Source organism: Carassius gibelio, chromosome B14 (genome assembly GCF_023724105.1).
Source record: "Carassius gibelio isolate Cgi1373 ecotype wild population from Czech Republic chromosome B14, carGib1.2-hapl.c, whole genome shotgun sequence".
Classification (NCBI taxonomy): Eukaryota; Metazoa; Chordata; class Actinopteri; order Cypriniformes; family Cyprinidae; genus Carassius; species Carassius gibelio.
In genome coordinates this window covers 27539300-27567184 of record NC_068409.1, presented here as the reverse complement: position 1 = coordinate 27567184, position 27885 = coordinate 27539300, and the positions used below count along the sequence as shown (strand labels likewise).

At 36.6% G+C, this 27885-nt stretch overlaps 4 protein-coding genes and 1 long non-coding RNA gene across 8 annotated transcripts; 3 read left to right on the top strand and 2 right to left on the bottom strand.

The window, feature by feature from the left end:
* Window positions 1–1333: 1333 nt before the first annotated feature.
* Window positions 1334–9090, bottom strand: LOC127971453 (uncharacterized). Of its 4 annotated transcripts, XR_008156857.1 has the most exons (7): window positions 8902–8967; window positions 8430–8570; window positions 5033–5114; window positions 4585–4670; window positions 4437–4487; window positions 2209–2400; window positions 1334–1540 (listed from the first exon to the last, which is right to left on the bottom strand). It is a non-coding gene; the product is annotated as an uncharacterized LOC127971453 (long non-coding RNA). The 4 variants fall into 4 exon arrangements; XR_008156856.1 differs by lacking the exon at window positions 8430–8570 and having other exon boundaries at window positions 4580–4670; window positions 8967–9090; XR_008156854.1 differs by lacking the exon at window positions 8430–8570 and having other exon boundaries at window positions 8967–9090.
* Window positions 9051–12115, top strand: gar1 (GAR1 homolog, ribonucleoprotein). Its single transcript, XM_052574464.1, has 7 exons — window positions 9051–9179; window positions 9611–9771; window positions 9884–10038; window positions 10447–10506; window positions 10832–10940; window positions 11080–11259; window positions 11624–12115. Exons 2-7 carry the CDS (start codon window positions 9621–9623, stop codon window positions 11632–11634), a joined length of 666 nt encoding a protein of 221 aa, XP_052430424.1. The 5' UTR covers window positions 9051–9179; window positions 9611–9620; the 3' UTR covers window positions 11635–12115.
* Window positions 12116–12971: 856 nt separating this feature from the next.
* On the top strand, window positions 12972–16706 carry adh5 (alcohol dehydrogenase 5). The gene is made up of 9 exons (XM_052574462.1): window positions 12972–13104; window positions 13662–13763; window positions 14200–14341; window positions 14452–14539; window positions 15008–15227; window positions 15310–15570; window positions 15769–15904; window positions 16259–16397; window positions 16503–16706. The coding sequence occupies exons 1-9, from the start codon at window positions 13087–13089 to the stop codon at window positions 16525–16527; spliced, it is 1131 nt and encodes a 376-aa protein (XP_052430422.1). The 5' UTR covers window positions 12972–13086; the 3' UTR covers window positions 16528–16706.
* A 392-nt stretch (window positions 16707–17098) lies between these two features.
* eif4ea (eukaryotic translation initiation factor 4ea) lies at window positions 17099–20882 on the top strand. Its single transcript, XM_052574465.1, has 8 exons — window positions 17099–17209; window positions 18461–18564; window positions 18651–18746; window positions 18858–18921; window positions 19013–19126; window positions 19237–19376; window positions 19874–20003; window positions 20088–20882. The coding sequence occupies exons 1-7, from the start codon at window positions 17192–17194 to the stop codon at window positions 19986–19988; spliced, it is 651 nt and encodes a 216-aa protein (XP_052430425.1). The 5' UTR covers window positions 17099–17191; the 3' UTR covers window positions 19989–20003; window positions 20088–20882.
* Window positions 20883–20934: 52 nt separating this feature from the next.
* adra1bb (adrenoceptor alpha 1Bb) lies at window positions 20935–27659 on the bottom strand. Its single transcript, XM_052574461.1, has 2 exons — window positions 26541–27659; window positions 20935–21801 (listed from the first exon to the last, which is right to left on the bottom strand). The coding sequence occupies exons 1-2, from the start codon at window positions 27478–27480 to the stop codon at window positions 21302–21304; spliced, it is 1440 nt and encodes a 479-aa protein (XP_052430421.1). The 5' UTR covers window positions 27481–27659; the 3' UTR covers window positions 20935–21301.
* Between the last annotated feature and the right edge of the window lie 226 nt (window positions 27660–27885).

Below are 27885 nucleotides of genomic sequence, written 5' to 3'. Positions count from 1 at the left end.
GCGATAAAACAGATGAATTATGCAAAGGGACTGCACAGGAGAAATATGAGGCAGGGTGAAGGGGGTGGGGGGGGGGTGTTTGAGGAGCTGTTTATACATGTATGTTCTATGTATACATCCAATATTTATAACACTCAGCAGACATCTTTGAAATACCTTGAGCAGCTATTTTCTATGTTAGAAACAGGCACATAAGCTCCAGTATATTTGAATGAGGAAAGACCGAAATTAACAGAACTGGTTGTCAGGATATACACATATAGACAACCAGTAGCTTGCGCTATGTAGAGAAGACAAAAAAAGAGAGTACGCAGATGTGAGAATGAGAAGAAATGGCAAACGTGTGTGTTCACACAACCATTTTAAATATGTGAGATTAGATTCCCAAAGCATAGTACGTTGAAAGACTGTGCCAAAAGTTCCCTGATGGTCTACTATTTCAGGTTGATTTTTGAAGTGTGGATCCGTGCACACTCTAATGGATAATATTGCCCACAATCCATTGCACTTTACTGAAGTATTCGGTTCAGAACCACAAACACAATTAAAAAGTGTTGAACAAACTACAAACATGGCAGATGTGCGCAAATGACACTCAAGTAGAGACTTGATAAACTGGTTTGAGGTAATAATTAACATTTAAACCTGATAAAAAAAAAAAAAGAAAGAAATGCATTTATTAATTTTTAATGTTTTTTTAAATATCTGTTTGGCCATCTTGAATAAAAATTATCCGCATAAAGATCCACAGCTGGCGACCAAGTGCTGCAACTTTTTTTTCCCAATGTATTGGGAAGTTATATGAAATGAAATGTGGAGAATGTTAACCATGACAAGATGATTGACAGGCCAGTTTACAGTGACAGGGTGCGTGTAACTATGCGGCAGAGTGGTCCGTGAATGACACAATTCTGTGATGTGATAGTAATGTCCCAAAGCTTGCCTACTCTACTACTACACACTCTTCTTCACCAAAAGAGAACATACTTTAAGGGCATAGTATTAGTAGGCATATTGGGACGCGCCATTACAATAAAAAGTTTTTTTTTTTAGTTCACTGAAATTTGCTATTAATTTGCTTACCCTACAGGCCAGTTGTTTTCCGGTTAAAATATGTGGATAGAAAAAGTCTTCTATCCATAATATTGCTTTCTCCAGAGAAAAAGTCATCTAGCAGACAAAAATGCACAGATAAAAGCACTTTTTATATGCAAAAATGGTCAAAAACCGATCTAACCAAATAAGTTGGTGGTTTTTGATTTGAGAGGGCAACGGGGTATGGACTTTTTCACTGGAGGAAGAGTAATTATGGATTATGAACTGAAAGTGATGGTTTAAAGTTAAAACACCTTAATTATTAATTTGTTTCATACTAACACACAGCTTTTCACTTCACAAAACTTTACTTGATGGAATTAAAGTTGTGGATTACTTGAGGATGTTTTTATCAGCTGTTTGAACACTCATTCTAATGGCATCCATTCACTGCAGAGGATCCATTGGTGGTTGGTTTTTATGGTGGCTGAGATAGCTCAACGCGCTGCAATTTAAGAAAACACATGCAAATTGAAAAAACACCAGCAAATAAAAAATAAAAACATCTTCATCAACACAAGTGTTGCAAATCATCACAACACATGCATATGATGAAACAAACTGCAAATCATCACAACACATGCATATAATGAAACGAACTGCAAATCATCACAACACATGCATATAATGAAACGCGCAATACAGTATATATAGTATATACTGGTAATATTTGACTGTATGCAAATAACGCTGTTTTCTATGCAAGGACCATCTCTTTCTTTTCTCTGAAAACTGTATCTAATAAAGCCATGTGTTTGTACTGTGTGGGTTTTATTCTTCTTTATATTATTTCAAAAAAAAAGAAAAAAAGAAAGCCCAAGTTACACAAATGTCCATATCAAAGGATGAATTCTTCGTCCACTTTTCAAAACAAACATGAGGTAGAGGCAGAGTTCCAGAAGACACTTTATAAGTACTGCAATAAAAAAACTGTGGACACAACGGGCAGAATTCAGAGATGGAGTGAGAGGAGGGTGGATGATGCTGTTTAACATTGAACTGCAGATGAGGAGCTGCTGCAGTATCAGTGTGGGTGGAAGTGTCCGTGCTTAAATGAACCCCATATTCTCTCTCTCTGTTCACCCCCGCCTTCTCTCTTTTAGACAAATTTACCTAGGCCAGCATTAGGAGGTCTTGCAATGCCATTCATCTCAGTTGATTTGAAATCTGTCATCTCTGCTGGTGCTCAGTTCTGCAGCCAGGGATTTTTTGAGGTCTGGTCTGGTGAGTTTCTCAGAATCTTGGTCTGTCATCTTTGAAGCATGCTGTGCAATCCAGTCCATGTGTGAGAGAGCATTGTGCATACTGCAGAAAAAAAGTACAAATTCTGTCATTACTTACTCACCTCTATGTTGATCCAAACCTGAATGCTGTTATTTTTCCTGTGAAACCCTTTTCAGGTACTTTTTCAGCAGTTCAGTGACTACAGCTGTCAAGCTCCACAAAGAACAGAAAAACACTTTAAAAGAACCATAAAAGTTCCATGACATGTACGTTACAGCATATGCTGAACCCATTGAGCTTGGTGTGAGGATCCAACTGATATTTTGTTTTGTGGTCTCTGAAAATCCTTGCCCTTTGCTGCAGATCTCAGAAACCTTTCTCACTATTTCTCCTTATAGTGTTCATAATAACATCAGTGAAATACATTTTTGGGTAAACTACTCCTTTAATAATGAGTTGGTGTTGGCAGGAGGGTAGCAGTGACACACTACATGCAAATTTAAATATTATTGCATGCCATTTACTTATATTTGGATACTACTATCCACTGTTATCTTATTAATTATAATGTGAGTGGCATGGAAAGTTCATATAGGTTTCAATAAATTGATTTATTTAACAAAAATGTGAAATAAATAATACATTTTAATAAAAATGTATTAAAAAAAAAGAGATATAAAATAAATTAAACCGCATTACCAAAGAAATAATGCCTCACATTATTCCTGCATCTTTCACTGATCTGTCATGCTGAATGAAGATTTTGTCTTGTAAGAATGTTAGCAATTGTTTAATGTGTCAGTGGTGGCATGGCTTTGGAATTCTCAGCTTTGATTCTTTGTTGACAACTAAAACTCTCAATGGTAAAGAAACAACACCCCATCAGCAGGTATAAGGAAATATCAAGTCTTGCTGTGTCTGCTGGGCTCTGCTCCTGGCACTGCATGAATCAGCACTGCTATCCTCGGCAGAATATTTTGGATAAAGCAGATATTAAATATAAATGGAACCATATTGGGCACAAACACAGTGTCTATTTAAACATTGATGTGACATAAAATGGAAAAGTGATGAGGATTTATGGGGGGGGGGTATTTTTCTCCAAAATGGCTTGGGAGGAGCAGCCGCAATACACAGTTTAAGAAGTATGATTCAAGAAATGAGAGATATATTTTTGTTTATTGGGCATGGGTACCTATCATGCATGCTGTATAGAATGTATGACTACATTTTGTAATGACATTATATCCAAATTCAATCAAAATCTGAATAAGTAAATTAAGGCTTTGGGGTTCACTAAAAAAATACATGCAGGTGTCTTGAAGCAAAGTTAGAATTAACCTCTGTAAGAAGGTGTACCTCCTGAAGTATGTGTGTGTTTCTCTGCTATCGGATGAGATTAAAGAAACAAACCTTGAACTTTACTCTCTTTCTAAATGTTAGCGATCCTCTCAGTGTAAACATATATCTAATCATGGCACGCAGTTCCTTGACATTTATCAGCTGGTTCTTTCTCAAGCAGCTTACACTACACTAATTACAAGTAAAGTGCTTTGCTCGAGGCCTTAACTGTGGTAAAGCTATGTTACTGTATGTCCCCAGTGGCTCTCAACATCAAGGTTCACCTATATATTATTGAACCTTTACGATTCTTAATGGGAAAGTCCAACCATCACTGAAAATTGTTATTATTTACTATAGCCTTATGTCAAACCCATATGACTTTCTTCTATAGAGCACAAAAAGACCATTGCCACGCTATGATGAAGGTATGAAGCATGTGAATAAATTAATCAAAAATGACTAAATTAATAAAAAAAGTCACATTTAATAAAAATAAAACAAACTCTAGATCAGCTTTGTTTGAGAAACAGAACAATAATTAATTATTGACAAAATAAATCCCTTAGTGCATCCAAGCCCCTATTAGCGTGTTCTTCTGAGAAGAATAATAAGTCATTTTTAACAAATTGCGCTTTTCACAAAGCCGGTCTTAATGAGTGTTCACAAAGAAGATTCAGTCAACAAGTTAAATTTCAGTCTGTTTCATCACACAAATCTATCGTACATCTTCAGATGACTTGGAATATGCTACACAGGTCATATGAATAACTTACTTTTAAGGTTATTTGTGTTCTTTTTGGAGACTGCATCCCCAGTCAGTTTCCCTTTTGTGTTTGCCACAGAAAAAAGAAAGTTTGGAATGACATAAGGGTGAGGAAACTGTAAATTATCATTTAAGGATTACCAATTTATTTACCCCACCGTGAGCCATGTAAGAATTCAAAAGTCCCTCGGTCTAGTTTATCCAGTGACGGCACCTGAGAACACCCTGCAGACCAGTCTGATACCTGGAAAGAAAATGCACTCTTCCATCACTTATTAAAGAGAATGGGAAACCTAATAATACACATTATCGTCTCTGATTTTGTTGAAAGGATTGTGTGGATGAACAGTAGGGGCAGGGAGAGCATGGAAAACCTCTCAGCTCTAATGACACTGTTATTTGTATGTATAGGTGCTTTCAGGGTATAATCTTGGTCATCGTTGTGGCGCTGAATGGAATGGAGAAAAAAGTGTGGAGGCAAAGATGGAATGTGTAAATCTGTCTGATATCAAAGAGAACCAATTACAATACATTAAAGTATTTGATTTACCAACATCAAAGTACCAAAAAAAAAAAATAGAGAGATTTGTCTAACAATTATCTGACCTTGTGGCATGGCCTTTTTTAGTTTCCCATTTGTAGCTGTACCATTATGGTGATATTCTCGTAATATAATCAAAGAGTCCGCCTGAGAAGAAAAACAAAACATGAATATGGTTACAGACTCATTGAAATTCTTGACTATGGATTGGATACAGACACTGAATATGTAGAAAAGTCAAAAATCTGACTTTTTAGACTCCTTTTTAATGCCTTTTTAAACTGTAAACTACAATAAACTCAGCTGCTGACACAAAACCAACAAATACCTCTGTGATCTCAACAGAAATGACTTTTATCACTACCGTTCTTCCCACTCTTGGTCTTAACACTTCATTCAGTTTGATTAAATCGGACCCAGCCTGTCAAAGCATTAAAGGAAACCAAACATAATGCCATCTCTTATCGTCTCTCATCTCGAGAGGTGAAATGCCAACTCAGAATGCATCACAGCCTGGCTCTAAGCATCAGATGACCTGTCTTCAGATGTCCCTGAACGCTCAGTTCTCCTCTCCCACTCAGAATGCACTGACTCAACCTGATCACAGAACGAGTGTCATTCACACGGGCTGAGAGAACAGTGTGCCATTTGAAATGGACACACACATGCACACCACTTGTGTTTCTTTGAGTGAAACCTCTAATCCATCGGGCTTGCAGCCTCCTGAAGGAGAATAAAAGTGCTGTTATATCATGCTCGTATTTTGTTTATACTTCGTTCTAAGAGTACAAGGCCCTTTGGAGGCCCAGTGGAAAATCAATGGCCAGAATAATGATGCAGTCTTGGGTTGGCTTGGATCTGTGCTTTGCATTCAGTGTCTTTCTGAAAACAGATTGGATGCAAACTCTCACCCACATAAGTAATTTCATTCAGGTACGTTCTTTCTTTCCTTCTGTCTTCTTCTGTCTCCGCACGTATATCCACAGGTAATGACGCTAGCAGGCCTATTTGTGCACAGAAGCCCAAGGGAGAGGAATAAAGGAGTCAATGACACAGGGTTTCACTCATAATTGGCCAAGTTGCGTACTGTGCAGCAGAAAAGGATCTTGAGCATGAGTAATAAAAAAAAAAAAAAAAAAAAGTCACTCGTGAATTTTTAGCAGCCAGACTTCATTGTCACATGAAATAATGAAATAATTCTAATACCTGTATGACCATTTGGTGCTGGGCTATACTGTATAATTCGTGTTGAAAGCAATTGTATTGCTTAATATTTTTGTGGAACCCGTGATTTTTTTTGTATTTATTTATTTAAATAAATAAATGAATAAATATATCAGGAGTTGTTGATGACTAGAAATATACTTGGCCTATATGTAAAAAAAAAAAAAAAAAAACACAATAAATTAAAATTAATAAATTAATATAATTAAAATGAAAAAAAAAAAAAAAACTAATATATATATATAGTTTTTTTTTTTTTTTTTTTTTTTACTAAATTGCTAAATGTAGAATTAATTTAAACACATAAATTAGCTTTTTCTGTTACCAAATAAGACCCATTACGAAATTGAACAAAATATGTAAGAGACATCTTTTGGTATAAGCATCCCAAACAAATCCAGAATAAACAACTTTTTGGAGCTAATGAGGTGCTCGGTGGTCCATGGGCTTCCCTCCGTGTATAATTATGTCAGAGCGGAAATGTACTTACACTTAGGGAAGATAAAAGGATCTGTAAAACTATGCAAGTACAAAAAAAAAAGAAAAAAAAAAAAGAAGAAAAAGAGTAGCATAAGCAATCAATAATTAATTTACTTTTAGCAGTCAGGGGCAATTAACAGATTTTCCCCCCATTACAGTCTAAAAGGCCACATTGCCTTCTTTCCTCGTAATCTGACTGACCATTGTGGCAATCACGGATTACCCAACCACAAAATCGATACGAGAGGATACGAACCACTCCACATTAGTGCAGTTAAATCACATGGTTCATGTCCTGAAAGGAGCAAAAGGAATTTTTAACAAGTCTTCCAAGGTGAAGAACTTGCGATTCTGGCAAGAGTAAGCATGAAGAATTTAAATTGGCAAGCATTTTAAAGACACCTTACTTTTGAATGCTTTTGTCCTTGATGAATCAAATTTTATTCAATTTTTAATTCAATATTATTCAACATTTCATACACAGTATGAAGCTCTCATCATGTGCATAGATGTATACGTTGAATATAAAGTGTGATAGGAACCAAGTATTGTTTTTCAGTTCTGTTTTGAAACCGCGTCATTCATTCAGACACATTTTTTTGCACATACAAAACATTGTTTGTGTATGTCTTCCATCTCCTCAATGGAAAGCAGTATTGCTTCTGAGCATCTGTGTGCTAGCCCAACATCAAATATTGACATTCAGATGCCGTAGTGTCTCTCAGTCAGACAAGTAGAGATAAAGTCTAAATTCCAGTCACTGTTGAGTTCGAGGACGTGCAGGTATAAAGGCAGGATTTATTTTCTAAAAGGTTTAAGGAAAGTGTAAAGGTATTTGTGGTACAAGCTATACAACACAAGGTTATAATAAGCTCCTCATAAACTGCGGCACTCCTCTTGATGTAGGGTACTCTCTCTCTCTGGCTGTCTAGCGCTCTCTCCCTCTTCTTCGGTACACTACTCAAGTTCCCATGTTGGATTCTGACAGTTGCCTGCGGCATTCAAGAAAAACTAAAAAAATAAATAAAAAAACCGAGGTAGATTCGGGGGAAACTGACTTCTATTTACAGATATCGCCTTCTCTTGGGTAGACCCAGGAGAGCCAGCAGTTCCCTGATCAGAATCCAAATGTTCTGCTCCCTCACTATCATTACAGCCCCTTCAGAAATACTGTAATCTACGCCGCTCAGCTCATCATGTGTCAAGAGTGACCTCTGCTGTATCTTCAGTGCATGCATTCATATTTCTTACATGGGTGACAGGTCATTTAGACTCTATAAACTTTCTTCAAAATATAAGTCATTTTCAGAAAAAAAAATAAAAAACTTTAATATGAATATGGCAATGATTTGTGTGTGTTCTCTTTAAGGGAAAAACTCTTGTAGAAATTAAACATAGTACCAAAAATGTACTAATGAATTCACATTTTCAAAAGGTTTCTGTTGCTAAAGGAATGTGTTCATGCTAATGTTGCACATTATTTTGTTGTTATTAAATGTTCTGTGTGAGCTGGGACAAGCCCCGTGCCTTGGGTGTGTGTGAGGGGAGTACTGGGGAAAGAGGGGCAGAAGATTTCCCTGCTGTGTGCTGCTCTGAATAAGTCGGGTGTCGACGTGGCTGTGGCTGACAACAGCCTTAAACACAGCTAAATGCCTCGTTATTGTCTCGAGAACGCTACAGTATATTTAAAAAGGTATAATAGCTTTAAAATATTTATTGTAATATATTCTCTCAACAAGAATTGATAATGTTTCTCACCTCAACTGTAATAGTCTGGGGCCAGTTGTTCAAAAATAATCTGATTGGATTTTGGCCATCGGGTTGCACCAAATCTTGAAAATAGGTTGTTATCCTCAGTTTGTGTTGTTCAAAACATTTTAGTAAGACTGGGATAGCCTACTTTATTAAAAACAAACAAAAAACAAAAACAAAGGGTTATTCTAAATGAACCCATCAGAAGGGTGGATTTCAGGAACAAAAACTTAATAAAACTTTAAAATTTGCCCAAACAATACAACATTTGTAACATAATATAGCCAGAAATCCCTAAACAGCTGTCAGTGTCAATCTAAAATATATTTAATTTAAAGATTTTTGGTTGTTTGTTTGTTTGTTTTTAATCACTTATTTTAAACTACATTGGCACAATCTTCAGAAATGGGCCAGTCAGAAGTAGTTATTTGTGTAAACGCAATTTAAACAAACCCCTCTGAATAAGTGTGTAGCCTACCTGGATTAGTGTTTTCCAATTCAATATTTTCTTTAAAAAACTCGCACAAGAATAAGAAGGGTTACCTGATACTGGATGGCAAAACGTGCTGCTTTCATAGAGCTGCTATTTAGGTTCTGCTATTGCCCATCTCCCTCTATCGCCCAAACATGGTATTAACTTCCGTGTTTACGACAGTCTGTGAGCCCGTGTTCGTTTACGGCAGGCAGTGCAGCCAGGCACATGTGTTTCCAGAGTCAACAGCGTGCTCATTGATCGTCCAGCCAACCGTATTTAAGGTAAATTGTGCTTTTCTCTTTTCATTTCGAGTTTCATAATAACGTATGTTTGAGAAGAATACTTTAACATGGTAACTTATTTGTATTTTTTTGTTTTGCATTCGGGTGTAACGTTATTAGATATGCTAAAAAGCTAACCTCCTTAGTTAACCATATGCTCGATTCGACAGTAACGTTACTCCACTAAGTTACAAGGGCATTTCTTTCCCGAATATTTGATTATGGTTTACTATAAGGAAACTGTATTTATTCATTTATTTATTTGTTTTTAGTTTTCTACCCTAAAACTACTTGCATTAAACCTGGAGATTGAGTCTTTCTTTCAGTCAGGGTTTGTTTCGCTCACGATGTTTAGACTTCATTTAGTTTTCTCTTCTTTGAGCTTTATCTTGTCCTAATTAGCCAGAAATTGGTTACATGTGTTTTTACAGGTTCTCTGTCATGTCATTCCGCGGGGGTGGTGGTCGAGGAGGAGGTCGTGGCGGTGGTTTTAACAGAGGTGGTGGTCGTGGAGGAGGATTTGGAGGGGGTCGAGGTGGCAGAGGAGGATTTAACAGAAACCAAGACTATGGCCCACCAGAATATGTTGTCGGTAAGGTGCCTTTGTTTCTTTCATGCTTCTCTTTCCATTTTCGTTAGATTGCGTTTTCACTGCAAGACTGCATGTCAGATTATAATGGCTGTTCATGTTCTTCGCTTCTCAGCTTTGGGAGAGTTTGTGCACCCCTGTGAGGATGATATTGTCTGTAAATGTGTGACAGAAGACAATAAAGTCCCCTACTTCAACGCTCCTGTATACCTGGAAAACAAAGAGCAAATTGGAAAAGTGGACGAGATCTTTGGGCAGCTTCGTGATTTTGTATCCTTACATGTTATTCCATGGGATCCTGACAGTGCCGTTAGATCCCACAAATAATTGAAATCTTCTTGTATAATTAACCCTATTGAATTTCAAAGGCCTCTAAATTATCAGCATGATCAAGTTGCTGAAAAAAACGGTTCACTATAATACATGCCCTCTGAATTATAGTTCATATTTTTAGCAAGCTATTTCTCAAGTCTACTTTCAGGTTGTTGCTATTTTGCTATTAAATTAAGGATTTTTAAAAGTGCAAAATTGTATAAACAACTTTTAAAATTTCTAAATTAATGCAAATGTTTTCAAGTTTTGAAATATTTTGATTACTTATAATAAAACTGTTAATTTGCAGGGTTGATGAGTTACATTTCAGTACTCACGTAAATAAGTCCTTAACAAATTCCTCAGTATTTTTCAGTCAAACTTTCTGAAAATATGAAGGCATCATCCTTCAAGAAATTACAGAAGGTAAGTTCAGTCTTTTTGGTTTCGTTGATGTGTATATTATAATAAAACACACACACACACACAAGAGACTTAAAAGTAAGTCTTACTTTAAGCAGTTGCAGTTATATTTTTTAAAGAACACCCCACCACTTATCAGTGTTATTTCCAATATAAGACAACCTATCAGTGGGTGTTCATTAAAGTTATCCATAATTAAGAAGCATGTATTGCTTCGGAATATCAAAGAGATTAAGAGCCTTCAAGCAATTTTTCTTATCAATACACTAGGATGTGACTTGTGCAGATATTTTTAATTAGCTTTTCTCTTTCTCTCCTCTTGCATCAGTTCTACATTGACCCTATGAAGCTGCTGCCCCTCCAGAGATTCCTCCCTAGGCCTCCAGGTGAGAAGGGGCCGCCCCGTGGAGGTAGAGGAGGAAGAGGTGGGAGAGGAGGTAAGATCACACAAGAAACGTCATACGTATACTGATTGATTCCGTTTGATCATCAAATCTGGTTTTAACCGTTACATAACTTAAACATCGCGGTTTACCTTTGAAGGTATAGACCCTAAAGTGTATGATGTATTTGCAGGTGGCTTCCGTGGAGGTCGTGGTGGCAATGGTGGTGGCCGCGGAGGATTTGGTGGTCGTGGAGGATTTGGTGGACGCGGAGGATTTGGTGGACGCGGAGGAGGAGGTGGGGGAGGATTTGGCGGACGCGGAGGAGGTGGGGGAGGATTCAGAGGAGGCAGAGGTGGAGGTGGATTCAGAGGTAATTAGTTCTGTTGATCATCAGAAAATATGAAGAAATTGGATTAAAGTACTGAATTCAGTTTAATGGAGGAATTTATCCAAAACAATTAAATCACGTACTTACCTTCATTTCTTTACCAATCCACAAAAAAAATTTATATTTTGAATATACATTAATTTTAAAAGGTTTGGATGTTTTTGAAAGACATCTCTTATGATCACCAAGGCTTATGCTTAAAATAATTTACATATAATACACTGCTATTCAGTGTAGATGATTCTATGTGAACAATATAATATATCTGATCTGCTTTTTTCATTCAGGTAAAACCTCTTTATTGTAGTAGGAGAAACATGTCACATTTTTCCTACTTGCTTTGCAGGTGGAAGATGATGAAGGTCTCTCAGTATGGGATGTGTCCTTTCATCTGCTGGGGAGACTTCCAGTGAGAATCCAGAAGCAGCATTTGGGGCCTAGTCTTTAGACTATTAACTGATGCCTCTCTTGTACAGCTGAACTTTTTACTTTGTTTTGTACCATATGTGTATTTTCTGCAGTAGGTTTTTTTTGGTATATCGATAGGGCTGATGTTTTAAGTTACCACATGCCTGTGTAAAAAGAGGACGAGTGTCTCCCCAACCTTTACTGGTTGGTTAGCATCCACTGACGGCTGGACCAGTATAGACTTGTATAACATCAAGGTTATGTAGTGTGACAAAATGGTCAAACCAAATCCACAGATAATAAAGTAAAAAATCTTTTCATTGTTGGATTAAAAAAGCTATTTTAATTTACAGAATAGCAGTTTGTTTCATTTGAACTGCAGATGCCACCATGGACTTGAAAAATAAAATTGATGGTATATTTACTGTAATTTTAACATGGTCCCCTTGTTTTTACAAATTCTACTGTGATTTGCCAACTTGTTTGTTCACAGATTCGAAAAAAAAAATTGGAAAAAGTGTAGATACTGGGTTCTTACAGCGTCTTTGAATGGGGGAGATTCATGATTCTGCAAAGCTGTCAGAGATTGCTTATCAACGGCTGGACAAAATGTTCAGTCAGGGTTTTTCCAAATGTGGAACCAAATGGTGTTGGGAAATTGCCTTGACTATTCTTGGAAAAACAATGCTGTCACCGATTACAGCTTAAAATAACACACACACACACACACACATTTATATATATGTATAGTATAATGTGAAGATGCTGATAAATAGGATTTCCATGTCTAATGTAAAAAAAAAAAGTGAGAATTTCATATATTACTAAATGACATTTTGATAACTATATTCCACAGTTTCTAATTTATTTTGTGATTATTATATTATACAAATACACTGGCCTATTTGAACTACTGAAAGTTTAAACTATGCTGATAGTTTTGCATGTGGATTGCGGACAATGAGAAGCTACATGAGGTAAAGTTAAATTTCCAGCCATGGTGCCTACTGTCCAGTTATATCAGTCAATCTAGCTTTATAAATTTATAAATAGTTCTATTTAAAGGGAAGAAAAAATAAGTACAAACAAAAGTTTTAACAATGTCTTTGTATGTGGTAATTCATATAACTGATTACTAGTTTAAAGTGTACATGCATAATTCTTTTTAAAGCCCATTTCTAGTTGAAGCAAAGCCTGCTCTTTGATTTATTATTTAACAATTCAACAGATACATCGTTTAGCAACAGACCAATAACATGGAAAAGCGGTGCTTACGCTGAGAAAAACAACGAATTTTGCGCAAGCGTAGACACATCGTAGTCTCTCATTGGTTGAAGAAAGAGTTCTTCAGTTTGCCCCACCCCCCTCTTTCCCTTCCTCTCGTGTTGGTAGAAGAAAAGCATGGACACGACTGGGAAAGTAAGTTTTCTTACAGCGAAATTTGCTTACACAATTTGGACTACGTGAAGTATTTACAGTGTGCTCTTGGGCGCTTTTAATGTACGTAATTTTGCAATATTTGTGAAAAACCTTGCGTGTCAAGACGTTCAATCAAAAACGTTTTCAAATATAGCAGCACTTGTGCATGACAAGAATGCATACAAAGATCCATTTTGCTCCTTTGACCCGTTTTCCTTTGCCCTTGTTTTCTGGATTCAGAAATGTGGAATAGATGCATGAAAAATCAGAAACATCTTAGTCTAATATCTTTATTAATGCATTCAACGGGCTTTAAGCATAGATTTATTACAACGTGTAAATAGAGATTCACAATATATTGGGCCAATTTTGCTATACTGTGCATTAACTGTATTAAAAATCACCTGGTTTTGTGTGTCTAATTGCTTCTCGAACTGCACTGTATCTGTATGAATTCGTGCAAAGCAGTAGCTTACATAACCTTCATTTTATTGGGGAAAGTTACCAAAACTTTACTTGTAAATGTATGAACCAATATCTGCTCAATTCATCCTCAGGTGATAAAATGCAAGGCAGCAGTGGCCTGGGAGGCTGGTAAGCCTCTTTCTATTGAGGAAATAGAAGTAGCTCCACCGAAGGCCCATGAAGTTCGAGTGAAGGTAAACCATTAATCTGAACATTGCACCTCTTGACAAGTGTAGATGACACAGAGTACCACGGTGCTCTATAAAACCTTTGTTTTTAACATTTTAATCTGACATATAAGAAGATTATGAGATCTTTGCATAACTGATAGCATCAATATTTCACTTTCTAATTGCACTGACTCTACTCAAGTTGTAGCAAACTGGCTTGCAGCTGCACCCTGTCAAAGCACCATGTTTTGTGACAGATTTACACCGGGCAGATGCACCGATGTTCACTTTTGACCCTGCTGTCTTGTTTTGAGCATGATTATGCAGAAGAGTGTTTGCATTCTTTATTTAAATAATTAAGAAATCAAGTCATTTATTGAAAAAAAAAAAATCCTAACAATAATGCATAGCTGTTCAAAATCTGTAATCGTGAGAAGTCTTATGTGATTTTATGTTTTAGATTCATGCCACAGGTGTGTGTCACACTGACGCTTACACTCTGAGTGGAAGTGACCCTGAGGGCTTGTTTCCTGTCATCCTGGGTCACGAGGGGGCAGGCACTGTTGAGAGTGTTGGCGAAGGGGTCACCAAATTCAAACCAGGCATGTCAAAATAGACTATTTACCCTCACGTGAATGACATTTAAAGTGTAAAATGTGAGCAGCTTTTGGAGTTATGCAGAAATCCTGAAGTGCTGTTACTTTTTGTGCAGGGGATACTGTTATTCCGCTGTATGTACCTCAATGTGGAGAGTGCAAGTTCTGTAAAAATCCTAAAACCAACCTGTGTCAGAAAATCAGGTAATAATCATCTCATTATCATTTTCCTTCTTGAAAATACACTACCGTTTAAAAGTTGGGGTCAGTAAGAGTTCAAGAAATATTCATTTATTCAGCAAGGACACATTAAATTGAAAAAAATAAAATAAAAAAAATAACTATTTAAGTTGGCTCAATTTTAACTATTTAAGTTATTTTAAGCAGTGCTGTTATTTTGAACTTTTTTCAATAGAGTGGTGGCTGCTGGAATTTTTATTTTTCAATCACAGGAATTAATTACATTTTAAAATATATTAAAATAGAAAAAAGTCTTCATATTTCAAAATATCACTATTTTTACTGTTATTTTTGATCAAATAAACGCAGCCTTGCTGAGCAGAAAAGACCAGCCCCAAACTTTTAAACAGTAGCATAGCTCTTTTTATTGTTCATGCTAACTGAAATAGTTTGGTCTGTAGATATTTAGTTATATAATTTTTTTTTTTTTAGGGTTACCCAAGGTCAGGGTCTAATGCCTGATAAGACCTCCAGGTTCACATGTAAAGGAAAGCAGCTTTTCCACTTCATGGGTACTAGCACTTTCTCTGAATACACCGTGGTGGCTGAAATCTCTCTGGCCAAAGTGGATGAAAATGCCCCCCTGGACAAAGTGTGTCTGCTGGGCTGTGGCATCTCCACTGGATATGGAGCTGCTATCAATACTGCTAAGGTCTGTTTTGATTTTATTAACATGCATTACTTTACATTTTGCTGCCTCAGAATGTCTTATGAACTTGTATTCCCCCTGCCAGGTTGAGGCCGGCTCTACATGTGCTGTGTTCGGTTTGGGAGCAGTGGGGCTTGCAGTCATAATGGGCTGCAAGTCAGTCGGCGCCACCAGGATCATTGGCATTGACATCAACCCAGACAAGTTTGAAATTGCCAAGAAGTTTGGAGCCACTGAGTTTGTGAACCCCAAGGACCACAGCAAGCCCATTCAGGAGGTGCTGGTGGAGCTGACAGATGGAGGAGTTGACTACTCCTTTGAATGCATTGGCAATGTTGGCATTATGGTGAGCTGCAGAAACATCAGCTGTTTAGTTAAGGATGAACAAAAGCAGGCAAATACAGCCACCCAGCTGTCTACTGCGTAGCTGAAGGTGGCAGTGTTCCTCAGAATATTTGCTTCCATGGTAACTCAAAATTAAGAGACTAGAATAATCATCACTATTTGTACTAAAGCGTTTTCTTGTTGTCATGTTTGAATTCAGAGAGCTGCTCTTGAGGCTTGTCACAAAGGCTGGGGAACCAGTGTCATCATTGGTGTGGCAGGAGCAGGGCAGGAGATCTCCACCCGCCCCTTTCAGCTGGTCACAGGGCGCACATGGAAAGGCACAGCTTTTGGTGGTGGGGATTTGATTTAATTTGATTGTATTTCATTTGATTTTTCATTGCATTTATATTATTTTTGTATATTAGTTTCTTTATAATAATAAAAAATAATCACTTTTTTAATTTGTATTTTTAATAAAAATGTATTTGATTTGTTTATCAATCTATTATTTGTTTGTTTGATAATATAAACACTTTAGTATATATTTATAATTATTATGTAGTTGTTTTTCTTTTCATTTTCTTTTTTTTTTATTAATACACTTTTATAATAAAATGTTACCGTTTACAAATGACATCTAGCATATCAATTGTGATATGCCGGGCAGTTCACTTTATAAGAGAAGGATTCTTTGCTCTGTCTTTCAGGTTGGAAGAGTGTGGAGAGTGTCCCGAAGCTAGTGAATGACTACATGAATAAGAAGCTGATGGTGGATGAGTTTGTTACTCACACATTGCCCTTTGCCCAGATCAATGAGGCCTTTGACCTGATGCATGCTGGGAAGAGGTACATGCCTGCTTCGATCTGGTGGTATCTGTAATGTCATTTGATTGCTTTTCTGGAAATAAATTGGTATCTAAATGCAAACATTCTTTTGTGTGTCTTCCACAGTATCCGAACCGTCCTGCAGCTTTAAGCCTCAAGTTCAAACATGAGTCCTAACTGCCTTGTCCAGCCATGAAACAATCATACTAATCATTAACACCCTCGTCTCAGTAGTTACTGTGCTGTCTGTTGTGTTAGAGGCTGTTCTGATAATGGTTATCGGTGTGTAGAGTTCGTTACACCCTGAATAAATTTGATTTCAAAACAGAACTTTCTGTCCTCTCTCTTTTTTTAATTGTCAAAATATTAATTGCTTGATATATTCTGTTGTATAAAACTTGAACGTCATAGAAATTGACCAAATACATTATTTGGCTATTATAAAGCTGTGTTGCAAACAATTCAGTTAATCTCATACTAGTAAAATTATGATCCGTAAATATTATTTTCCCTGATTCGTTCTACTCTGTGATTAAATTTTTTTAAAATACACAGTGACAAACATTTCGAATGGTCCATTTATTATACTGTGTGCATAAATTAAGCACTTCAATCGAGCAGTGAAGTATTAATGTATCATAGCGTGCTATATATGAATGATTCATATCCGTTTTCGGCGGGAGTCCATTTCTCTCGATGGCCTCTTGGGGTCGCTGTCCAGACGCGTGCTACTCGTTGACTCACATGTGCTTGGTTGAGTTGGGCCAATCAAATGGTGTTTTCACACACGGAAAGACCCTTCACGTTTGTAGAAGATGGCGACTGCTGAACCGGTGAGTAAATTAAAGTGCTCTTACAAACACTATTGTGATGACACCAATTCTAGTTATTACTGTTACATACGTGTTTCGTGTTGTTCAGGGATTTTATAGAAGCTAATCTGAATCACTGTATTGCTGTGGACTAATATCTCTCACAGCAGACAGTCAAGTGAATTCATGTGTCTTGACTGTCGCACATATGCGTTTGAAGGATATTGTGCAAAAGTGTTAAACATGTTATGTTTTTATCTGAAGAGGTGGGCTGTGAGCGTATTTTAGGTTTTCTTCTGTAATTGAACATGTTTGTTAAACCGTGTCTGTTCCTTAAATGTAGACATTTTTTTTTGCTGATGTGTCACTGAAAATATGGAAAATGTTATTGTTTTTAATCATTGCGTGGACACATCGCATACTGTAGCTCAATATATATATTTGGTCCGTTGTCAATAACAATGAAAGTGTCGAGTTTTACAGTTACTTTTTGGTTCCTCAGACTGCCTTTGGTGAACTTTTATGTACACTTTCAGAAAGGGCAGTTTTCTGAGAAACTACTGTCAAAGTTTTTTCTAAATATTCACCATTAACTGTGTCATAAGACAAGACTTGAAATATATATGTTAAGTTCCTTCGTTCTGGTGATAGGTATTGGAATAAGCAAAGCAAATTTACAATAGTTTTTAATTAGTAGAAGTAATAGCACTTTGAAATAATAAATGCACCTTAACTATTTTATGAATTGTCCTGATGCGATATATAACATTTACTCTAACACAGTGGGGCCTCAGCAAACTTCCAATGATTTCAAATTACACAAAGCAATATACTAATATGAGGGTTCCTCATTTTAAAAGTGTCACTTACAGACTTGGAAAAGTCATGTTAAGTAATTCTAATAACTGCATTACCATTTCTATACTGAAATATATATATATATATATATATATATATATATATATATATATATATATATATATATATATATATATATATATATTATTATTATTTTTTTTTTCAATTTTAAGTATAAATTGTGGATTATATATATTTAAAAAATCCTAAATTGTAAAAATAATAGATAACAAACGGTTGCAAAAGTCCAGTGAATATTGTTGCAGACAGTGGTATTAGAGTCCAAAATGTCAAGAACCACTTCCCTTCAAAAAAAGAAAGAAAGGTGTTTTATTTGAAATGTCCCATTCAGCTTGCAAAACTTCAGATGAAAGTATTGGAAATATAATAACATGTTTTGTTATGTGCTTGTAGGAAACTTCAACAAATCCAACTGATTCAGAAGAAGAAAAAAATGACGAAAATAAGCAAGAGATAGTGAGTCTTGAAGATTATATTAAACATCCTCTGCAGAACCGGTAAAGCCACCCAGGCCACACGCATTTCATGCTTTGTGTGTGTGTTTTCTGAAAAAAAGTTATGAAGGGTTGTTTTCTTTTGGCAGATGGGCTCTTTGGTTCTTTAAAAATGACAAAAGCAAAACGTGGCAAGCTAATCTCCGTCTCATCTCAAAATTTGACACAGTGGAAGACTTCTGGGCGTAAGTAATAATGAGAGAATTGAAACGGCACAGACAGCATGAGAGATTCGCCAACCACCGACTAAATAAACAGACTGTGCCACTAACAGAGGTTTGTATGCTCTTTCCCAGGTTATACAATCACATTCAGTTATCAAGTAACTTAATGTCAGGATGTGACTACTCCCTCTTCAAGGTAAGATATAGCACCACAATATAGCATTACAGCATGATGCGACATTTTTTCGAATTCATTCAAATTGATCCGTGTGCTCTTTTCGGAGCAGGATGGCATTGAGCCCATGTGGGAAGATGAGCGAAACAAGCGGGGCGGCCGCTGGCTGATCACCCTGTCCAAACAGCAGCGCAGAGCCGACCTGGACCGCTTCTGGTTGGAGACGGTAAGTCCATACTCCGCTCGGTTTAACTGCATTAGCTGCAAAATTATACGGTGTTCGTGGATCATAAAAGCTTAGATGTTCTCTCTATAAATTCTGGTTTTGTTTTTCAGCTTTTGTGCCTTGTTGGAGAAGCGTTTGATGACCACAGTGATGATGTCTGTGGTGCTGTCGTCAACATCCGAACAAAGGGAGACAAAATAGCGATATGGACGACAGACTATGAGAACAAAGATGCCATTGTACACATAGGGTAAAAATCATTCAGTCCACATAAACCCTTCAAGCTCGTGTTCATCTGCCCATCACCCAGATCTCAATCGAAACCTACGCATAGAAGCAAGTCCTAGCACTACATTTTTTCCTTTTCCAGTCATCTGTAAGAATTGGATGTTTATCACAATACAGAAGAAAAAAACCTCTGCTACTTGTGTTTCAGTGTGACTTTAATTTTCGCTTTCTTTTCATTTGTGGTTATTAGGTAGAGCACTAGACAGATTTTCCAATTTAACACTGCAGAGGTGGCACAGAAGGGCTTCTGAAGTGGCATTTATTTACCCAGATTGTTTAATGCTGCTCAAAGGTGCAATGCATGCATTTGCACAGCAATTACAACTTTACATGTTGATACATGGTTCTGCGCAGGCATCCTTTATTCTGGCTATTATGAGACATTGCAGCCTTAATCCTGAACCTAATGTTACTTCTTGAATATATCTATAAATTTGCATGTATTTTGTCTGTTCACAGGCATGTGTATAAGGAGAGATTAGGTGTGCCTCCAAAAGTCATCATTGGATACCAGTCACATGCAGACACAGCCACCAAAAGTGGTTCCACCACCAAGAATAAGTTTGTTGTTTAAGGAGCCTTTTAAACAGTGAGTATGTCTGATAGTTAACGTATCATTATTTTGATATTTAATATCCTGTCTTAAATTGTTCATGCTTTAATTTCACTTCAGATGCTGCGACAACAGTCAGAAACTTTAGCAAATTCACATCTTCATCCGAAGAGACAAAACTGACCTGGGACCTTTCACAGGATGCTGTGAGGGGAAACACTAGGAAATTAAAGGCCTTCAGATTTATAGATGGAAGGGTTTAATCAGAGGAATATTATATTTACGAAAATGTACAGTGTAAAAAAAAAACAGAGCCACGTTCTTCTTTTTTTTTTTTCTTTCTTTCTTTTTTTAATGTTAGCAGCATACTATTAACTGCTCTTTTGCTGGTGGGGATGGGAAGTGTATTCAGTTCAATTTATGAATATTTCTCTTTCACATTCTGTTAGCCTTTTTATGTTGAGTTGCAGCTACTAAATCTTAAGTGTAATTTATTTTTTACTTAGACATTTACACTTCTGCTTTGGATTTAGTGTTTAAGTGATTTGGACCGTAAACCGATCATGATGTTTCTAATTACACTATTCAGATCATTCTTGTATTGCGGCTTGAGATTGTCAAAGGTTGATTCTGTTCAAAGACTGTTGTATAAATGTGTATTCGTGCAGTCTTGTTTTCCATTCCTAACGTAAAATGTTCAAGGCAGTATTGATAACCGATCTCTGGTTCTTACCATCTCCTAAGGGGTTTCATTGAGTAGCCTGGATTCTTTGCAACAAAAAATAATAGAAGCCCTTTCTTGAACATGGGTGCTTATGATAAATGAATGTAAATAAAATGTACAGTGCATTGTCTATACCCAGTGAAGAGCCTCTGAATTGCATCTGTTGATGATAAATAAATAATTCTCTCTTAGATTCTTGAGATGTGGGAACTGTTTTCTCATTCCATTCTAGAAGGCTTCTAACCCATTTTGTAAAATGTATTAATGTCCTTTGGTTAATCATATACGATGAAAAAGAATGTTCTTTTGAAAGAACAATATTTCAGTGTAACGTATATCTTAAAAGGCAGCTATACAACATGCAAATCAAGGAATCAGTTATTTTGTATTGGAAATGAATGAAAAATGTTCAGCACAATTGCTTTAATGCTGTGTTTGTTACAGAATACCAGAGTATTCACACCGTGCTGTACATTAACGCCAGGTTGTATACTAGATTTAAATAGTTTAGAAAGAAATATGATTTCTTCATACTATTCTTGTCCATGAAAATAGTTAAGGCGACTGAAAAAAACAAAAGTAGTCTTGTGCCACTTATAGTTCGACGTCCTCACTCTTTCAGTTGCTCTTGAGGCCAATTTCTGAAAGCAGCTTGATCTGGATTGCCTACAGACTGGGTTGGATCTTCCTCCACAGGCTCAAGATGATGATCCAAAGTACTCTCAGATAACACAGAAGGTGTCCTGCTCCGGGCATGTCTGGGTCCGTCCTCCTGGAAGTGCGACAGGCCTTTGGTATGATAACTAGGGCTGTGGTTGGCAGAGGACAGGGTTCTCTGGCTCCCATTTAGGTAACTACCATAGTTCACAGAGTCCTTTGAGTCTTGCCGTGAGTAGAAGGAGCTGATTTGGGAGCCCTGGTAGTTGTACGCTCTCCAACCTGGCCGTCTTCTGCGGTGACATCTGCACTTCAGGATGCGGATGAAAGCTAGCTTGAACTCCCGGCTGTAGCAGGGATAGATGATGGGATTCAGGCAGCTGTTGAAGTAACCGAGCCAGAAGATGATTTTGTAGACTGTTTCAGGAGGCCGCAGGCTGAGGTTGAACGCGACTGCAAGGAGAGAGCACATTGGTGAGTTTTATACTCCTAATACTTTAACATCAGTTTTCCAAGTTATTCAGATTATAAGCCAGATTCACATTTTACTTATATTCATAAAGTTCTAAGAATTTGAAAATGACACCTTCTCCAGAGAAAATTTAAGTTTAGAAGTACATTCCTGAGAATACTTGGTTACATTTTCTGTGATGCTGTGTGAAACTACTTTTTCTGTGATTCTGAGTGAAATTACTGTCCCTGAATAAACCATAACACTGGATTATCTCTCTCTCTCTCTCTCTCTCTCTCTCTCTCTCTCTCTCTCTCTCTCTCTCTCTCTCTCTCTCTCTCTCTCTCATAACACAATATAACTGGTGTGCCCCCTGCTGGCACAATTCGTGTCTGTTCATGATTGTGCTCCTGCTGATACAACGGGTGCTTCTTTTAAAGGTCTGTCATCACTTTAGCATCCAGCAGGCGGCAGAAATGCTTGCCTGTCAATTTTTTTGCTTGTTGCAAAGTGGTGTGAAAACTTTGAAACCAAAAATTGATTGAATACCAGATATACATAGCATGTAAAAAATAGAACAAAGTTACCAGCTGGACATAGCATGTAAAAAAAAATTACATTAATAATTGTTTTATATTTTATGTAAATACATGTTTTCTTTTCTTTTCTTTTTTTTTCTTTTTTTTTGAGAAATTGGAAATTAAAAGTGAAAAAAAGTTAATTTAAAACTAAATCCCAAGTGTTGCATTTATATGGGATAACACTATATGTATTCATAAAATAAATACTTCTTAATTACTATAGTGACACAGTACAGATAAGTTTTGTGTTTACTCTTTGAACTTGAAAGAAAGTGCAAGCGATGCATTACACACTGGTTATACATACCAATAAACGATGTTTGGATGAATAAGTTTATGCTTTTAGAAACCGCAGAATAAAGATAACATTTCACAGTACATCTACACAGTTTGTGTTATGTAATTGATGTAATTCAATCAACAGCAAAGGGATATTTTTTTTAATTATTCGGAGTGGCAATATGGGGGAAAATACTGAGGAAGTTGTGGCCTAGTGGTTAGAGAGTTTGACTCCTAACATTAGGGTTGTGGGCTTGAATCTCGGGCCGGAAATATCACGACTGCCCTTGAGCAAGGCACCGAACCCCCAACTGCTCCCCGGGCACCGCAGCATAAATGGCTGCCCAGGTGTGTGTGTGTGTGTTCACTGCTGTGTGTGTGCACTTTGGATGGGTTAAATGCAGTTCACAAATTCTGAGTATGGGTCACCATACTTCGCTGAATGTCATGTCACTTTCACTTTCAATATAATAATAATATAACAAATAACACAATGTTCTGAAATAAAATTTCTAAATATTTAAATTGTCTGAATTTCAGATAATTATTTTGAATATTTTTTTTTTTTTTTTCAAAAATTTTAAATAAAATAAAATATAAATAAATAACAGTGTCACTTGCCAAAGTGACTGATTGTTTAGAAATGTTTGACATTTATAATATGATTTGCAACTACAATTATTTCCAGCTTTACATAGTTATGTAAATAACATGTAAAAAAAAAAACAAAAAAAACAAATCATAACCTACATGTAAGTCTAGAACGAACCTGTTGAGTTTAGTATCCAAGTGTTTATCTAATAAGCAGAGTAAATACATCTTTACTTGGTTGTTTAACAGCCCACAATCCATATTAGTGCTGTCAAATCGATTAATCACATCCAAAATAAAAGTTTGTGTTTATATAATATATATGTGTGTACTGTGTATTTTATATTTATGTATAAATACACACACGTTTATATATACACAGTACAAACACATATATTTTATAAACACAAACTTTTATTTTAGATTTGAATAATACTTTCATATACAAATGTATGAAAGCCTTTATAAATTGGATATCTGCCGTTAATTAATAACCTTTATATAAATAGCTGCTTCTGTTTCATATTTAGTAAGATTTCAAGAAAAAAGTTCCTTTACTCCCTTTTCAGTACATTTCAGTGGTAGAGCTGTGGATCTGTGCCATTAATTGCTTTAGAGTGAGATCCCTGGTGTATAAAGCAGAGGCATCTCAATGCTGCAGCTCTAGTGCATTGACCCACTGCATTCAAAGTACCATGGGAACCATGAGACTTGGCTGAAGAAAAAAAAAAAAAAAAACGAATCCATGAATGAAAGCCAAAAGAGAATAAAAGTGACAATGATCTATTAGAAGTCTGTAACATTTCAAAAGAAGTCATGAAAAGACCTTAAATAGGCATTAATTAATGTTAGCAACACCAAAGCAGCTCACTCACTTAAATAGTAAAAGACTTTCTAGAATGTAACTGGTCTAGAATAATAGGATCTCAAGAGGAAGCAAACAAGTTTGCAATGTTTTTTTATTTTTGTTTAATTTTATGCAGTCAGTAGCTCACTGGGTTGTCTTCCATTATCTAGTATGACAGGTTTGGAAAAATATCAACGATTTATGTGACATAACTTATAAACCCTGTTAGCTTGTGTATGTGGTGTATTCTTTTCCTCAGCAATGAATGAGCCAAAATTATGAGCAGGTCTTCTCAAGCTGTATCGCTAAATCTATTACATAAACATTAGCTATATTATTTATTACATAAATACAGCCTAGATAAATCAAACAGTTATAATAATATAGATGTTTGCTTTAATTATGTTTACAGTTTAGATGCTTAGTTTTGCCATACAATAAAAAGAAGAAAACTTTTTTAATTTTTTTTATTCTGTGGCTGAAATAAAATATAATTGCACAATGCAATATCTGTAATATTCTTTCTCTGCAAGATGGGAAGTCTTCATTCTAAATTTCTACCTTTTTTTTCAGAATACCTTCTGTGTTGAATCTCACAACTGCAAGGGGGAAAACAAATGTTTGAATTGTGAAATAAATAAAAAAATTGCAGTTACCTTTATTTATTTTTCCATTGTAGAAACATGCTTCCATGTTAAAGAAAGCTAGTGGGGAGTGATTTCAAAGACATGAAACTAGCACAGGAAATTCCTTCCTGAATTATTACGGAACTCGTCAAATTAATAAATAAGAAATGTTGATTTGAGTTCAAATTATTTTCAAGTTTCTATGTAAACAGACTGACATTGTCTAAACAGACTTGCTAACTTAAAACATTGTATCATGATATATTCAAGTAAATATGACCTCTGTAGCTCCAATAATTCGGTGCTGTAAAATCCCAACTTTTTTCCACAAGTTTTTGTTTTCTAAATTTCTAAGAAAGCCACAGTTGCCTAATTATGTAGCACTTCCAAGCTCCCTGCCCTGCTGAGATAACCCTGTCTGGGACAGGAATGACTACTATGTTAATTCATTAATAATAACCTGCCTTTGAGTCTGAATGGCTGCGGTCCAGGGCCTCGTTCTCATATTCCCTGCTGTGACAGCCAAACTGCGGATGCGGCAGACCCCACACTGGGAGCCCCATGAGAGGGAGGAGGAAATCAAGTGCAAAAAGATTTATTCTGTCTTAACCTCTACTCTGTGGTCTTCCCACTGACCACAGATATCCAGCTGCAGAAGGCTTAAGGCATAAATCACTTGTGTGTACTTCATGTGGGTGTAAAGGCGACTCAATTTAGTTCAATAACATGATATAACATACCACAGAATGCATTCTTCCACTGTATTTTAAGTTAATTTCCTTATTTTATTATAACTTTTTAAAATTATCATTATTATTATTATTATTATTATTATTATTAGCTATTATTATTTTAACTATTTATTTTATATTATTATAATAACCCTATTGGTATGGGAACATCCTAATTGTTCTGTATTTTGTGGTGTTCCTATAAATATTATAGCGATATTTAAAAAAAAAAAAATATATATATAATATGTTTATATTTATCTTACCAAATTCTCAAGATGCAACCAGAGCTATTATAATGGTTTTATTATTTGTTAAGCATTAAATTAAACATTAACAATGATTACTCCTTGTGAGGATTGTTTCATCTAAATTGATGTTTGCTAACCTTTCTTAGATCCCAAGTGATGAGATGAGAACAATATTGACAGGCATATACAATATATACGGCATCAGAGTGCATAAGGGCAAACAAAATGAAGGGCAGGATGTAATTACGAATCACGAATTTGAAGAATTTCAGTATTATTTGCACTACTAACATTAGCTGAAATAATATAACAATATCGTAAGGTGGTTTGCTGGTCTCCAAGCCTGGCCTAGCTGATCTGTTGGTCAGTTTTATACGCATTATAAAGGCAGACCATATCAGACTGGTATAATGATTTGTGAGTGTGAGTGTGTGTGTTTTCACTAGATATATTTGTGCACGTGGGCTTCAAAAAGCTTTAAAAAAAAAACTACAACAACAACAACACTGGTATATTTAATAGACCTATATGTTGTTTGGGTAGGTAGTCACATTTTAATTAGGACAAGCTGTTACATGTTACATTTATACAATTTATTGATTTTCTGTATTGTTTTCCTGCTTAAAGAAAGAAAGCAGGGTTTAAGATGTTCAGGCTTAAAAAAAGACCTGTTTAAAAACCAGCTAAGACCACTGTAATTTAATTTGGACAATTATTAATAGCAATATTATTATTATTATTTAATTTTGTTATATGCTTCTCATTGTGTGACACATGAAGAGGTCTATGTGGAGTGGGGGGGGGGGGGGTGTAACTGTGTACAAGAAATACCTACCAATTGGTAAAGTGAGGAAGAAAGGCATCCAGCACAACGTAAACATGCCAACCACGACCCCTAGGGTCTTAGCTGCTTTCTTTTCCCTGGAAAACTTCAGAAGTTTGACCGTCAGAGAACTCCTCGCCTGATGCGGGCGACCCTTGGCTGCCGCGCCGGGGTCCTCGTGCACCTGCGAACCCCTGTGAATCCTCAGCGTTATTTCACCTGAATTCATCGTTTCCGTCTTCACGCCGGCTTCCAGATTCTTCGTGGTCCGTTTAGCCACCACGTAAACACGACAGTACATGACTAGAATAACAATTAACGGAATATAGAAGGAGCCGAGCGATGAGAAAAGCGCGTAAAAGGGTTCCTCGTTTATTACGCACACCGTTTCGTCCGGCGACGGAGCCTGCTTCCATCCTAGCAGTGGTCCAATGGAGATGACCAGTGACAGGATCCATACCCCCAGCATGGCCAACAGAGCTCTGCGTCCCGTCACGATGTTAGGGTACTGCAAAGGATGGCTCACTCCGATGTAACGGTCAATGGAGATTACGCACAGACTCATGATGGATGCGGTGCAACATAACACATCAACCGCTGCCCAAGCATCACAGAAAATCCTCCCGAACACCCAGTAACCCAATATTTCCAATGTGGCTGATACGGGTAACACGGTTGTGCCAAGGAGTAGGTCGGCAATAGCGAGATTAACTATGAAATAGTTAGTTGGAGATCGCAGGTGCCTATTGCACATCACGGACAGTATCACCAAGATGTTTCCGGCCACCGCAAAGATAATGAAAGTCCCCAAAGCCAAGCCGAGCGGGACTGCACGCGACAGGAGGAGAGGCTCGAGCTCTGTGCTATTTAAGTCGGAAGAGTTTGAAAACTTCCCTGTCCCTTCACGCATCCAAAGAGCTGCTTCCCCAAGACTGTGTGACTTCATCTTCATTTTGTTGGTTCACTTTGGCGAAAAAGTAATCTCCATTGCTGACACGTTGGTTGGCTGCTTTAGTCAGGTTGCTATTAATTGACTAGAACGTTAAAGGAGTTACTGATGAGCAATGATGTCATTCTGATGATGCTCTCAATGTGGAAAACAAGAGTCTCTGTCTCAGGGGTAAGGCGTTAATACCGCCCATCCCTGCTTCAGTCCAAACTCTGAGGAAATGTTGATTTATTTAAACAGAGGAGTACTGAAAAAGCAAACACAAGACTATAGGAGATGCTGAAGAGTTTCGATATGCCATAGACTTTTAAATAACATTTTCATATTGGTCTGTAAACTCAAGTTATAAAAATTCATTGGCAAAGAAAAAAAAAAACAATTCAAGAAGACATTTATAATTGCAAAGAA

Coding starts and splice junctions, on each gene's coding strand:
- adh5 (XM_052574462.1), top strand. Junction 13,764..14,199: donor CCCATGAAGTTCGAGTGAAG/GTAAACCATTAA, acceptor TTTATGTTTTAG/ATTCATGCCACAGGTGTGTG. Junction 15,571..15,768: donor TTGGCAATGTTGGCATTATG/GTGAGCTGCAGA, acceptor GTTTGAATTCAG/AGAGCTGCTCTTGAGGCTTG.
- eif4ea (XM_052574465.1), top strand. Junction 18,565..18,650: donor AAACATCCTCTGCAGAACCG/GTAAAGCCACCC, acceptor TTCTTTTGGCAG/ATGGGCTCTTTGGTTCTTTA. Junction 18,747..18,857: donor ACAGTGGAAGACTTCTGGGC/GTAAGTAATAAT, acceptor GCTCTTTCCCAG/GTTATACAATCACATTCAGT.
- gar1 (XM_052574464.1), top strand. CDS start 9,621: ATGTCATTCCGCGGGGGTGGTGGTCGAGGAGGAGGTCGTGGCGGTGGT. Junction 9,772..9,883: donor CCCACCAGAATATGTTGTCG/GTAAGGTGCCTT, acceptor TTCGCTTCTCAG/CTTTGGGAGAGTTTGTGCAC. Junction 10,941..11,079: donor AGGAAGAGGTGGGAGAGGAG/GTAAGATCACAC, acceptor ATGTATTTGCAG/GTGGCTTCCGTGGAGGTCGT.
- adra1bb (XM_052574461.1), bottom strand. CDS start 27,480: ATGAAGATGAAGTCACACAGTCTTGGGGAAGCAGCTCTTTGGATGCGT. Junction 21,802..26,540: donor CTTCCTCACTTTACCAATTG/GTAGGTATTTCT, acceptor CTCTCCTTGCAG/TCGCGTTCAACCTCAGCCTG.